The following is a 12,355-nucleotide window of genomic DNA, read 5'->3' as shown; positions in this document are numbered from 1 at the left end:
GGTATAATCTGATTGAATTTGACTTTGGAAAGTGCCTTGAGATGACATGTTTCATGATTTGGCGCTATATAAATAAAATTGAATTTCACTCACCGCTCCTTCGAAGACGCTGTCGTAGATGTTATCCGTGCCACAATCAGGACAGGTGAAGGTAAACCTCTCACAGTCTTTGTAGCGCTCCTCGTCGTTCAGCTGGACCGGAACCCCCAGCGTGCCGTGGGCCTCCTCCTCCCTCTGATACTGCTGCTGGGACCTGAACTGACCTGGGTCCAGGCCTGAGAAACACATTTCCCATCAGTCCCTGCTTCTCTGAGGCGCTTTCACGCGCACAAGATTAATTAATGGGCCTCAACGTGAAAACCAATCAAACTATGATTCAGCACATTCATACAATAACTACAGCTCCTTTCCTCAGTGTTTAGCGACCAGGGCAGAAATATGTGAAGCATCACTGATTTGAGTTTTCAGCTGACTGGTAAAGAAGACCAGATTTTTATTTAACATCTCCAGCTAAATTCATGATTCTGTACAGTAAGGCCGGGTTCACACAGCCAGATAATTAGCCCGATTTCCCCCTTCCGACAATCTTAAGGACATCCCGATTACCGGGATGCGCTAAAGCTAATCTTAAGAGATATTCCTCCTGTGTTTGGTGAGTTATAAGTGAGCTGGTCCGCTCGGAAAGACGCCGGGACCACTCAGACCTCAAATCGGGGATATTCAACACGCCCGATAGCGCGTGGAGTGTCCCCCGAGGACGAATGAGCACGCCTGTTGGGTGTGACCTGTAGCCAATCAGAAAGCGAGGTGAGGGAAACCCGGCGGGGAATCCAAATTACAGACAAAACAACCATTGTGCACCAGAAAGTCCGCTGGAGATGGAGGAACATTCACTACTTTAACCAACGCATTTTCTTTTTGTAATATTTTCTACTTAACACCAGAAAAGAGGCACTGTTTTACATATTCACTGTTTTACTCCAGAGTTTGTTGCTGAAAAGCTCAGTTTAAGTTCACCTGACCAACATGGTCCCCGTTATATCTCCAGAGGAGCTTAATAACTTTTGGGATTGTGTGACAGGAAGCGACTATTCCTGGCGTGCCGCCCAAATAATTGGGTACATAGCAAAAGCTTTTTCCCCGTTGCCATCAGACTGTTGAACTGCCGAAATTTCTAAAGCCACAAATGGACTCTGAACTGGCTGAAGCCACAAAATCCAAAATGGACTCTGCACCACATTCGCATATTGCACATTTGTACATATTCCATCAGACCGTTGAACTGCTGAAGCCACAAAATGGACACTGTAATTTACTGAAATTTACTGCATTTTACTGTGATTTTCCAAGCTGTATGCAAACGAAATTTCGTTCTGTACGCACTCTGTGCATGCAGGATGACAAATAAAGTTGTCTAAGTCTAGTGTTTTGAGTGCAGATGATGCAAAGGCTTCCTGATCCTATCGTAATGTTCAGTGAGCTTACCAAGCCACGTGGCTATGAGGACACCATCGATCCCGTCAATAGGGTCACAGATGCGGGAAACTACAGGGTGGACCTGCTGGGCCAGGTAGTACTGGGTGTCCACACTCAGACCCTCCTGCTTCTGAAGCTGCTCCAGAGCGTAGGCTCTCTGACTGGGTGCCAGCGTGGAGCCGTCCTGGAACAAGAGACAACGCATTGCTATTCGAACGCATCTCAGGAGTGAAATCTGTGGTGAAAATGATTTATATCCATGCACCTTGCAAATAAGGTATGAGATTGTGTCGCCGGCTTTGACACGCCGACCTCCCTGAGAGTTTATCCACAGAGCAACGTGCACATGAGGGAGACTCTTCTTATCTGGGTAGTCCTGAGGATCCTTCGTTAGGGCCTGAGAAGGGAGGAGAAAACGAGAGACATGAGAGCTAAACGAGCAGAACACAGGAGGACGAAGGAAACATCAGCCAAAAGAAGCTTTACCTTGTGTATCTCATACTGGTTAAGAGGTACGTCTCCATTCGCCACCTTCTCCCCGACCTCCACCAGATGCTTCTGGATATTATCCACAATGACGTCACGACTCTGGTCGGACAGGATCTGACCAATCACGTAGCTGGGAGAAGAGAAGAAAAAGCAGAAACGATTTATCTTTTGAATTTAATTTGCAAGAAGCCCTCCTGTTATGAATGCGGGTTTGTATTTGAATAATTATAACGCCGGCTAAGCCAAGCCTGTCCAACATACTTCCCGCACTCCTTGGCCAGGTCGCACCAATCCCTGCGCACGATGTCCAAGCCTTTGAGCTCCTGCTTCACGCTGTATCGTCCCTCGGCCTGCTGCTCCACCACCAGGGCGGCGTATTTCTTTTTCTTCAGCAGCAGAAGGGACTTAAAGACCCCATCGATGTCTATCTCTAGGAGCTTATAGAGCTTGTTGACCTCCGCCTTAATCTATGAGGAATTCACACAGATGTGGAGAGATGATGTTAAAAACACACAAAACGCTAAAAACCAAAGGGCGACCTGACGTGTGCATGTAAACACGCAGACATGCAGACCTTATTCCCCAGCTTGAAGACTTCCTCGAGCGATTTGCTGTTGGTGTTGATCATGATGGAGTCGGTGTCTCCATAAATGACTTCCAGGTTCATCTGATTCACGCACAGACAAAACCAGCAGACAAAAAGCAGTCATCATACTGTAAACATTGTAGTTTTTCACATTTTTTTGTGCAAAAGGTTCTTGATTAGAAGGAAGGGAAATGTACAAGGCTGAAATGATCAGATCTGTAATAACTGCAGTGATTCTTTTCATCAGACATGCAACTAATAAAAAAAAAAAAAGTAACAGTCCTTTTATGTGATCTGAGCAGCATTTTAAAATACTTTGAGTATCGCTTTCATTGTTCTGCCTTGTGTAGTAATGTTTATTGACACTAAGTCTCAGTCTTCATTACGTATTGGCTGGTAAAAAAAAATTTTTATAAAGTGATAACCTAAGTATAAATACAAACGCTTCATGGTACTTTAACAAAAACATAACAATAAGCAAAATACTTAACATAATATAATAGCTTTGTTAAGTTATTTGAATTTAGACAAACAGACTTAAACAAAAACAGAGAAAAATAAAGGCTTATTTTAGTTTTCAGCTGGGAAGGGCCTTTCATATGGAATATTTCCTTTTGTGGTTCTGCTGTAACAAAGGGATATTCGCTCAGGTGACACGCCTTCATTCTGACGCTTTACACTACTAGTTTGTTCATTTTGTTTAACATCAATTTAAATCTTTTGTTAAGGATTATGTGACCACAGAGGCTGTAGCTGCAGAAAGGAGTTAACACGGAAACAGCGGATAACTCACGGAAAGCAAGGAAAATAGTAATTTTATTACTAACGAGCTCTACAATAAAGAAGACTGGGGGACTAAAACGGGCAAAAGTTAAATGTAACACTTCCTCCTGATCTGCGACCTGTTAAATTAGCTGCTAGCTTCTTCTCTGTAATGTTATCTTATTTCAATTGCAATCTCAGTACGCTCGTCGTAAGCTGCATGCAACGAAATTTTGTTTGGCATGCACTCTGTACATACAAAATGACAATAAAGTTTGTCTAAGTTCTCAATCGTACAGAAACACCATTAATTTATGGCTGTCTGACCCAAATAGAGTTGTAGCTTATTTTTCTAGTCTGCTGCAACAGGTCGCAACAACTACCAGGACACAAAGATGGTGGGTAGCGCCAAGCAAATAACAAAAAAAATAAAATAAAATAATAATAATAATAATAATAAACAGGGACATTGAAGTTAAACAGACTTTTATGTGTTTTCTGCATTCGTCTGAGCAGAATAATAGTTTCCAACTCACCTTCTGAACCATGTCCTTGGTGTGCATCAGAATCTGAGGCAAAGAAAAGACAACAGCGTGAACAACACCAACGTCACACCACAACGCGGCTCGCGCACAAGCTCGGTAAACAAACAAATCACTCGGAGACAAACAATGATTAAATATTAAGCCTCTGTGTTATTGGCTGAGCGTGTGCGAGTCTGTGCACAAGCATTCATGTGGACACGGGGAGCAGAGCAGGTGACTTGCTTTTAAATGGGGGATAATTGGCTAAGAGGGCAATTATGAGAGCGTGCTGTGACAGGCGTCCTTTCAACCCACACACACACACACACACACACACACACACACACACACACACACACCTTGAAGACTCGTAATGGCCTCCATAACCAGCAGGGTGAGTGTCAGAAATAACAGTATTCTACTAACGCAGGTCGTCCAATGCGTGTCTAACGGGGAGGAAGGCAGAGCGATCCTAACAGGTGGGGTCTCCAAGGAAGGGAGGGGGGGGGTTGTTGGGTCGATAATCGAGAGGGGGGGGTCAAAGCGACGGAACGCAGTGTGACCTGTCACCAGCAATCTGCTCCTCAATCAACCGCGGCCGCATATATACAACACTCGGACTCACACTGTGATCCGTGGGGGGACAAGGACGTGGCTATTTCAGAGTGTGAGAAAGGGGCGGGGCGGGGCTTCCACTCCCTGAAATCAGAGTGGGATGTAAGCATGCTTTATGGCCTGCTACATACCGCGGCACGGTGTGGGGAGTTTGAGTCATTCACAGAACAGCCTCCTCCATTAGGAACTGCAGTCAAGGTCAAGGTCTCACCAGAAACACACCCGAATGCGTACGCACACACACACACACTCCAGATCTGGGCCTAAGCACAGCGCCGACACAAACGGCAGGACTCCGGACGGGTGCATTTATCAAAATAACCAAATAATGATGTTTCAGTGAATCTAAATTAGGTCGGCGATTATGTCAAATACAGAAGTTGTACCTAATTCGTTTTAACAGATTTACGTCTGTGTTCACACATGAAAAAAGTGCGTCATACCCCATGACTGATTCATATAACGACATGCAAAAACTCTTGGAAGAGCGGCCAGACTGTCCAACTTTAACAGGACAGATTCATTTGGCCACACTAACGAGAAGGGGCGAGAACATTCGGACGTTGTTGTGTCCCCCAGCGATTAAGCAACAGGCAGGGGGGGAAGTTTAGATCGCACATAAAACACGTAAGGACGCAACATTCAGAGCATGAAGCCTGGAAATGCACTGCAAAAACAGAACTAGAAATAAGTAAAATGTTCTTAAAATTAGTGTATTTGAGCAGGTAAATAAGATAATTTGCCAATGGAATAAGATTTTTGCACTTAAAATAGGAACAATTCATCTCAATCATCTTATTTCAAGTGCAGGATGTCTAATTATCTTATTTTAGGGGTCAAATTACTCATTCCATTGGCAGATAATCTTATTTACCTGCTCAAATCAAGGATAAATACACTAACTTTAAGAACATTTTACTTATCTTTAGATCCGTTTTTGCAGTGTGAGCAGCAGAGATTCTGCTAATTTCTGAGTTGGAGCCGCATTGTTGGATAGCTGCAGATTATTCTGAGAGTCAGTGTCAGTGAGTGTTTGTTTGAGGCCATACTTTGTACGCTATTAGGCACGGCTCAGAAAAGAAATTTAAGGAACGCCCTGAAAACAGATCAGATCTCGATTGGAGGAAAAAAAAAAAAGAAAAAAGTATCGATGCAGGATATCCAGACTGGTACAGGATGCAGAAGATTAGTCTGGTTTGCTGAAATGCCATTACAGCAACTGAGCATGGTACCGCTGGACAGTCTCAAGTGCAGCCTGGAGGCGTCAGATGGACCTAAACACGACGCCCAGGAGACGTTCTGTTGGATTCAGGTCAGGGAAGCATGGAGGCCTGGTAATGGTATCAATCCCATCATCCTCCAGGAACTTTCCTGCATCCTCTTGCCACATGATGCGGGGTCTCATCACTCACCAGCAGTAGTGAAACAGATCCTGGTCAAATGCAAAGCTACTGAAACGCAGTCAAAGAAATGGCCTCAACCTAAGAAACCATGCCTGGTTTTGTGGTCGTGTCATTGTTGCCCCTTTTGTGCACCTGCTATTAGCTTCATTAACACCAAAACAGCCGACACTGATTAACAACCCCCCTCTACAACTAAACTGACCTGCTCAGTTTTTGCATGAGTTTACCAGACTTCATATTATACTCTGGAAAAAAGTGTGAAGCATTCAAACTCTCTGCCCCAATAACAATAACTCAGCCAGCTCAAAAGACTCTTACAGCCTTCGATTCCCAGATCTGACGCTGATTTTAGTGTCTCGGTCACTCAGGAACGTCTAGATGACGAAATAGATTAATCAGAACTGCAATATTCAACAAAAACATCAAAGTTGCACGTTTTCCTAATTTTGCGCAGCCCCACTGCTGCGTTTTAAAGGTTAGCACGGTAGATCAAAATCAGAATTAAGCAACGAAGCTGAATTTTATTTATGCTTAATCCGAGGCACTTTAATGATGCAGGGAGTGTACCGACTCCTATTTAACATTGACTTAAAAACTTCATGCACACTTTTGCAACCACATTCCTTTACTCTTCGTCTCTAAAAGATTTCAGCTTATATAGCAGGATGTAGTTCATACTATAGGACACAGATGGAACAGAAGTCATGATCTGATTTTTATACAGAAACAGAAAACTGTCACTTTATTACATTCACCGCACATCAGAGCGATTCTGTCTCTAAATAATATGGGAATGCTGCGAATAATCATATGGGAATTATATATATTGGGAGACTTAAATCAGCATTACTAACTCATGTTTGGTGTAAATCTTGATAATTTGGTATAAAAAAAGTTGCACAATTGACTGAAACAAATTATAATCCCCAACCATTCCCAGGCTGATAGCAATACAATTTAGCACAAAGGAAATGCTGCCTTGCATAAATTTGACAGGAACCTTTGCCGCACTTGTCAGACAATGTTATAATTAAAATACAATAGAATAGAAATAAAATAGAAACATCCTTTATTGTCCCTCTATGGGGAAACGCAGGTGTACCGGCAGCAAAGTGACAGGCCAGCTCAGCCCGAGCTCGCAGATAAGAATAAGATGGGCGAATTTACAGAAAATACAAGAAAATAAAAATACTGTGCTACTACAAAAAAAATGACATCATGTGCATGTATATGTGTGCAGAAAAATAAAACAGACCACAAAAAATGGAGGAAAAAAAGCCCAAATAACAGCAGGGAGGTAAACACTTAGGCCTCATTCCCACTGCAGGCAAATGTGGCCTTAAATCATATTTTTCACCAGTGGGAACGCTCAGATCTGGCCCGAATCTGACCTGTTCAAGTCACATTTGAACTACTTCCGCATGTGTAGTCCTAAATCTGATTTTTCACCAGGTCAGATGTAAGGATTGTAATTTCTGTTTCCATCACTTGCAGCGTAAATCAAGTTTAAAAACCAACAACAACAAAGTATGTGAAGCGATCTGCTTTTATTTAGTAAAGCAAAGTGTTTTTTTAAAACCTTTTATTTAAAAAAAGATCCCTATGGCCTTCACAGGAGGGCTGTATTCCTCATTTTCATGTCTTTCTGTATGCAACGGATGAACATATCTTCGTCTACGTCTCCAGGCCTCAGTTTATTTCTGTTTAGCCGCCACAAACACAACAGCTATTCTTCATGATTGTTTACGATAATAAGCGCTAGGGCGGTACGATTAGATCAAAAATCAAAACTGCGATATATTACAACCATGATTGCGATTTTATTTGGACTTTTATCTGCATTAACCCCAAGCAACAAAAATGGCCAGTAGATGAAGATATTTGTAAACAAGAACTATTTAAAACGAGACATTTAACTGTTTTTATTAATCAGTATATTATTACTGAAGAAAATAGCTTGTTGAGTCGGACATCAATCCTTCTTAAATATAAAGTGCAACCAGCAAACAAATCTATGTATTAAAATGTTTGACTGCTACTTAATGCTGTGGTGAGATTCCTGAAAGTTTCTGGTAAAAAAAAAAAAAAGATTATATAAACTCTAAAACAAATAAGATTAGATTATCTCAGTGCTGCAACTCTCTTTCCTTCCATGTGGAGACAAACCCACTTTATTACCGATACACCTAAAGGACGTGTCTGATCCATTAATTGTTACATAGCCTAACATAACAGACCTCTGCGATTTCAAAATTATAATTTTTTTATTGTGATTATATTGCTAATTTGATTAATTGTCCAGCCCTACTGTGCGCGGCCGTTTTGCGTGTGTGACATCAAATGTTTCTTCTCTTGTTGACTGGTTATGCCGAGTACTGCCCCCCTGTGTTTTTGGAGAGTACTGCACCTACGTCCACGTCAGGCGTCTACAGCGGTTTTATGGGCTTACACGCCATCTGCACAGACCTGCGCGGCAAACCAACACGCAAGTATACCTCAGCCCTCAAATGTCAGAGTTTTCCCCCCTCAGACCCCGCTGACACAATAAATGGCTCCCGTTGCCACTTTAAACCATAAAATCTATTTGTTCCCCATTTGCTGGATGTGAAGTGATTGTTATTTTTCTTTTGTGCATGCGAGTCAGTTTTGGAGCAGCAAACCGTTCACATTAGACGCAGTTATGGGCAGCGTTTTAAAAGTAATGTGAACGACCTCGCATATATGTCAGAAAAAAGAAAAATCGGAAAAGAGCATTAAGAACTGCAGTGGGAACGTAGCCTTGTTACCCAAATACATCACAGACTTGTTATCAGTGTATCAACCCTCCAGACCACTCAGGTCTTCTGGCTCCAGCCTGGTCTGCAGAACCAGAACCAGAACCAGAACCAGACATGGAGAAGCAGCATTTAGTTTCTATGCTCCACTTATCTGGAACAAACTTCCAGAAAACTGTAAAAGTGCTGAAAGCCTGAGTTCTTTTAAATCAAGATTAAAAACACATTTGTTTAAGATTGCCTTCGACTCTTCTACTTAAACTGTTTTACTGAAACATCATTAGTTCAACTTTTTTTAGTCCAACTGTTTTTAATGTTCTATTTTGTTTCTACATTTTATTCCAACTTGCTTTTATTCTGTTTTATTTTCCTATATTTTAATCACGTAAAGCACTTTGCATTGTCTTTGTACTGAATTGTGCTATATAAATAAATTTGCCTTGCCTTATTGCGTTAGTTGGGAGCAGTGATGGTTATAAAGTCTAACAGCTGCTGGGAGGAAGGATCTGCGATAACGCTCCTTTGTGCACCCAGGATGCAGCAGTCTGTCACTGCAGGAGCTCTGCAACAGCTTCATGCATGAGGTGGTGGGATATATTGCCCAACAGGGGAGGCCTTTTGTCTCCCACCACCTGCACTAGAACAGAGCTGGCCTTCCAGATGAGATTATCTAAGCCGCTTCCTCTCAGCTGTAGATGAGCTGCTGTTCCAAAAAAAAAAAAAAAAAAAAAAAAAACTAAACCATGAAAGATGGCTGATGTTACCACGGCATCAAAAAAAGGTTTTCAGGAGCACCCCCTGCACCCAAAAAGATCCAAGTCTCCTCCGCAGGTACTCTGACCCTTCCTGTAAAGGCTACAGTGTATCGGATGTGTTTTCAAAGTGTTTCTTTAATTTTTTTTGAGCAGGGTGTTATTAAAAATCTCAAAATTTAGACTTCTTCAGGTTTTACTTAAGAAAAGGATGAGCTGACAACCCAGAGACATCCTGAGTGAGGAAGAGGGCGACGGAGCAAAGGCAAAATGAGGCGACATGGGAGGGCGAGCGAGGTGAGAACGCGTTGATGTAATTGATGTGCGGACTGTTTTTGGTTGGTTTTCCATATGCTGTGAGTTCCAGCGGGACGAAAGGCTTCAAGGAATGAACTGTGTGAAAGACAAGTCGTTTGACCATGACTGGCATGTGTGTGACTGATGGTGTGTAAGCGCTCATCTTTAAACACATACCAACACACACATACTATACGGACCTATGCAAACACATTTCCCCTGGGGGGGTAGAGGCGTCCCTGAGTGTATGTCTTGGAGCCGATGAGTACCCTCGTCACCACCGGACATGCCGCCCATACTGGGGCCCAACAACTGAAAAAGCATGAAAGCGGACTCCTGTTGCTTGAGGTTAACGAGATAGCTGGGGTTCAAGGAGGCGACCAGATTTGGAAATATCAACCAGGAGATGAGTCTTTGCTCCACCTGTTAATACGTTTTATTCTGTCAAATATTATTTGACTTATTAAATTAACATCAAAAATCCAGATGGACCCACATCTGCTTCTTATAGGATTGCTGTATGTTTGTTTTCTAAAAAAAAAATCCCATTCTTGTCCAATTCCCAGTTCTTATGAACACATTAAATTTAAGATTCACTTTTAATTCATGGGAGATATTTCTACAGAAGTCAGGCTTTTAACGTGAAATTATGAATTAAAGGTTGGGAGGGAGGGAAGGAAGGAAGGAAGGTTAGGAAGAAGGGAAGGAAGGAAGGTTAGGAAGAAAGGAAGGAAGGAAGGTTAGGAAGAAAGGAAGGAAGGTTAGGAAGAAAGAAAGGTTAAGAAGAAAGGAAGGAAGAAAGGTTAAGAAGAAAGGAAGGAAGAAAGGTTAAGAAGAAAGGAAGGAAGGATGGATGGTTGGGAGGGCAGGAAGGAAGGAAGGAAGGAAATATGGTTGGTAGGGAAGGAAGGAAGGCCGGCACCCCCCGGTTAGGCCGCCGGCCGGAAGGAAAAAAGTTTAGAATAAGGAAGAAGGAACAAAGGTAGGAGAAAGGAAGTATGGTTGGTATACATAAAAGGAAGTGGAGGAAATAACAAGGAGGAATCAAATTAAACCAAAAAATAAAGAAAAGAAGAAATAAATGAAAGAGAGGGAGAACAGAAAGAATAAGGCCAAAGAAGGATAAAATTAAGGAAGTAGGGAAGGAGACCAGAAGGACTGATGGGTAAACAGATGTGCAGAGGAATAGTAGACTGTAGGATACGGGTTTTCTTCAGATTTTCTTATCCTTTATTATTATTTTTTCCATCCTTCTCCAGAACTGGAAAATATACTTTTACCAGTTTCACAGACTGCATAGGTAGAGCCCCAGCTCTTAGATGATATTTAACTATTAAAACCTTTACTTTTTGAGTCCTTTTCATCCCAACGTCCAACATGAGTGGATTTTCCAAGGTCTCAGCCTCTTTTCCTCCTCAGCTTGTTGTTAATGAACGGTAATTAGACCGGACAGTAATTGAGGAGCTCACTAAACGTTCACCCCCCCCCCCCCCCAGAATAAGGGACCAGGCCTGTGAACTGAAAATACATTTTTCTTTTCTCTCCCATTAGCAGCCATAATTCCTGCTCATCGTGAAGGGTGAAAAAAAAGGTAAGGGAACACTTTTTAGTCTATATGAACACAACGCTATCAATACTAATACTATGAGTCAAGTAAGCTAAAAATATTACAAACATGGTCCCCTTAATCATCCTTAAAAATAATGATTTTATCCTAGCCAAATGTCCAATAAAATAAATATCAAAGAATAACTGCACATTTTATTTTCTAAATTAGGACAAGAAACCGTTTCGCTGCAGACCTAATAAAATTAAGAACTTGCAGCACATAAAAGCTTGAAAAACATGGCAACCACAGGCTTTTTTTTCTCTCCCTTTTCACAAGCACTAAGTTGGGATCCGACATTTCAAAAGTGAGTGCTGTGAAGTGTTCTTTTATTACTGCTATATTTCAGCTTACAAGTGACATTTTTCCTTTGTGCGGCCCATTTTTAAAACATAATGCACCCAACAAATCTACCTTGAGACTGGACGGATGCGGGCGTCAGGGCACCAGAAGACGTAGTTTGGTTAAGTGGTGCAACAGCGGACTGTGACACTCAGAGCTGCCGCAAAAAAATGACAGAGAGACACGTCTACAGGAGTAGAGTTTAATCCCTGTCCAGCTGACACAAAAAAATAAAAAAAAATAACTCCAAATCAAGATTTTCCAGATGCAATGGATTTAAAGGCTTGATGTGTTAACAAAGCCCCTTAACAAAACGCCTTCCATATTTCTAACACCTGTACGAATATTTCTCTCTAAGTGCTGCACTTTCCAACAGTCTGCCTTGACTTTTCACAGCTAGCCATTCCAGTTTCATTTAGTGCTTTTAACAATATTTTTGATGTCAGTGCGTGTGCGCCTGGGCGCCCGCTCCTGAGCGCGATCCATTAGCTGCCAGTTATTACACCCTGCCGTGCTAATTGACGACCGCTCCAGCCATATTGTGATAGCTGCCTTTTTTCCCAGCTGCTCCAGAAACTCCCGTTTCAGACAGGCTTATCTTTAAGGTTTGTGTCGCATCGCATTATTCATCCGAGTCCGCTTCCTGCTTCGCCGTGTTGTATTTGCTTACAGCAATGTGACGGGAAAATTGGTCTTAGCTGGCCTGCCGTAGTGAGTGATGAGTAAATT

General features: G+C 42.1%; 1 protein-coding gene across 1 annotated transcript in view; it reads right to left on the bottom strand.

Annotated features, from left to right (window-relative positions):
- pola1 (polymerase (DNA directed), alpha 1) overlaps nucleotides 1-12,355 on the bottom strand; it is a 98,590-nt gene that overhangs the window by 48,183 nt on the left and 38,052 nt on the right. The window contains exons 27-33 of the mRNA XM_012863010.3: nucleotides 3,850-3,882; nucleotides 2,540-2,632; nucleotides 2,227-2,432; nucleotides 1,963-2,095; nucleotides 1,742-1,873; nucleotides 1,486-1,660; nucleotides 94-275 (exon numbers count right to left, since the gene is read on the bottom strand). Of these exons, the coding sequence (XP_012718464.2) occupies nucleotides 94-275; nucleotides 1,486-1,660; nucleotides 1,742-1,873; nucleotides 1,963-2,095; nucleotides 2,227-2,432; nucleotides 2,540-2,632; nucleotides 3,850-3,882 (954 nt within the window). The remainder of the gene's footprint in view (nucleotides 1-93; nucleotides 276-1,485; nucleotides 1,661-1,741; nucleotides 1,874-1,962; nucleotides 2,096-2,226; nucleotides 2,433-2,539; nucleotides 2,633-3,849; nucleotides 3,883-12,355) is intronic.

Source organism: Fundulus heteroclitus, chromosome 21, assembly GCF_011125445.2.
Source record: "Fundulus heteroclitus isolate FHET01 chromosome 21, MU-UCD_Fhet_4.1, whole genome shotgun sequence".
Classification (NCBI taxonomy): domain Eukaryota; kingdom Metazoa; phylum Chordata; class Actinopteri; order Cyprinodontiformes; family Fundulidae; genus Fundulus; species Fundulus heteroclitus.
The sequence above is the reverse complement of the archived record's forward strand: the minus strand, read 5'-3'. Positions and strand labels throughout refer to the sequence as shown.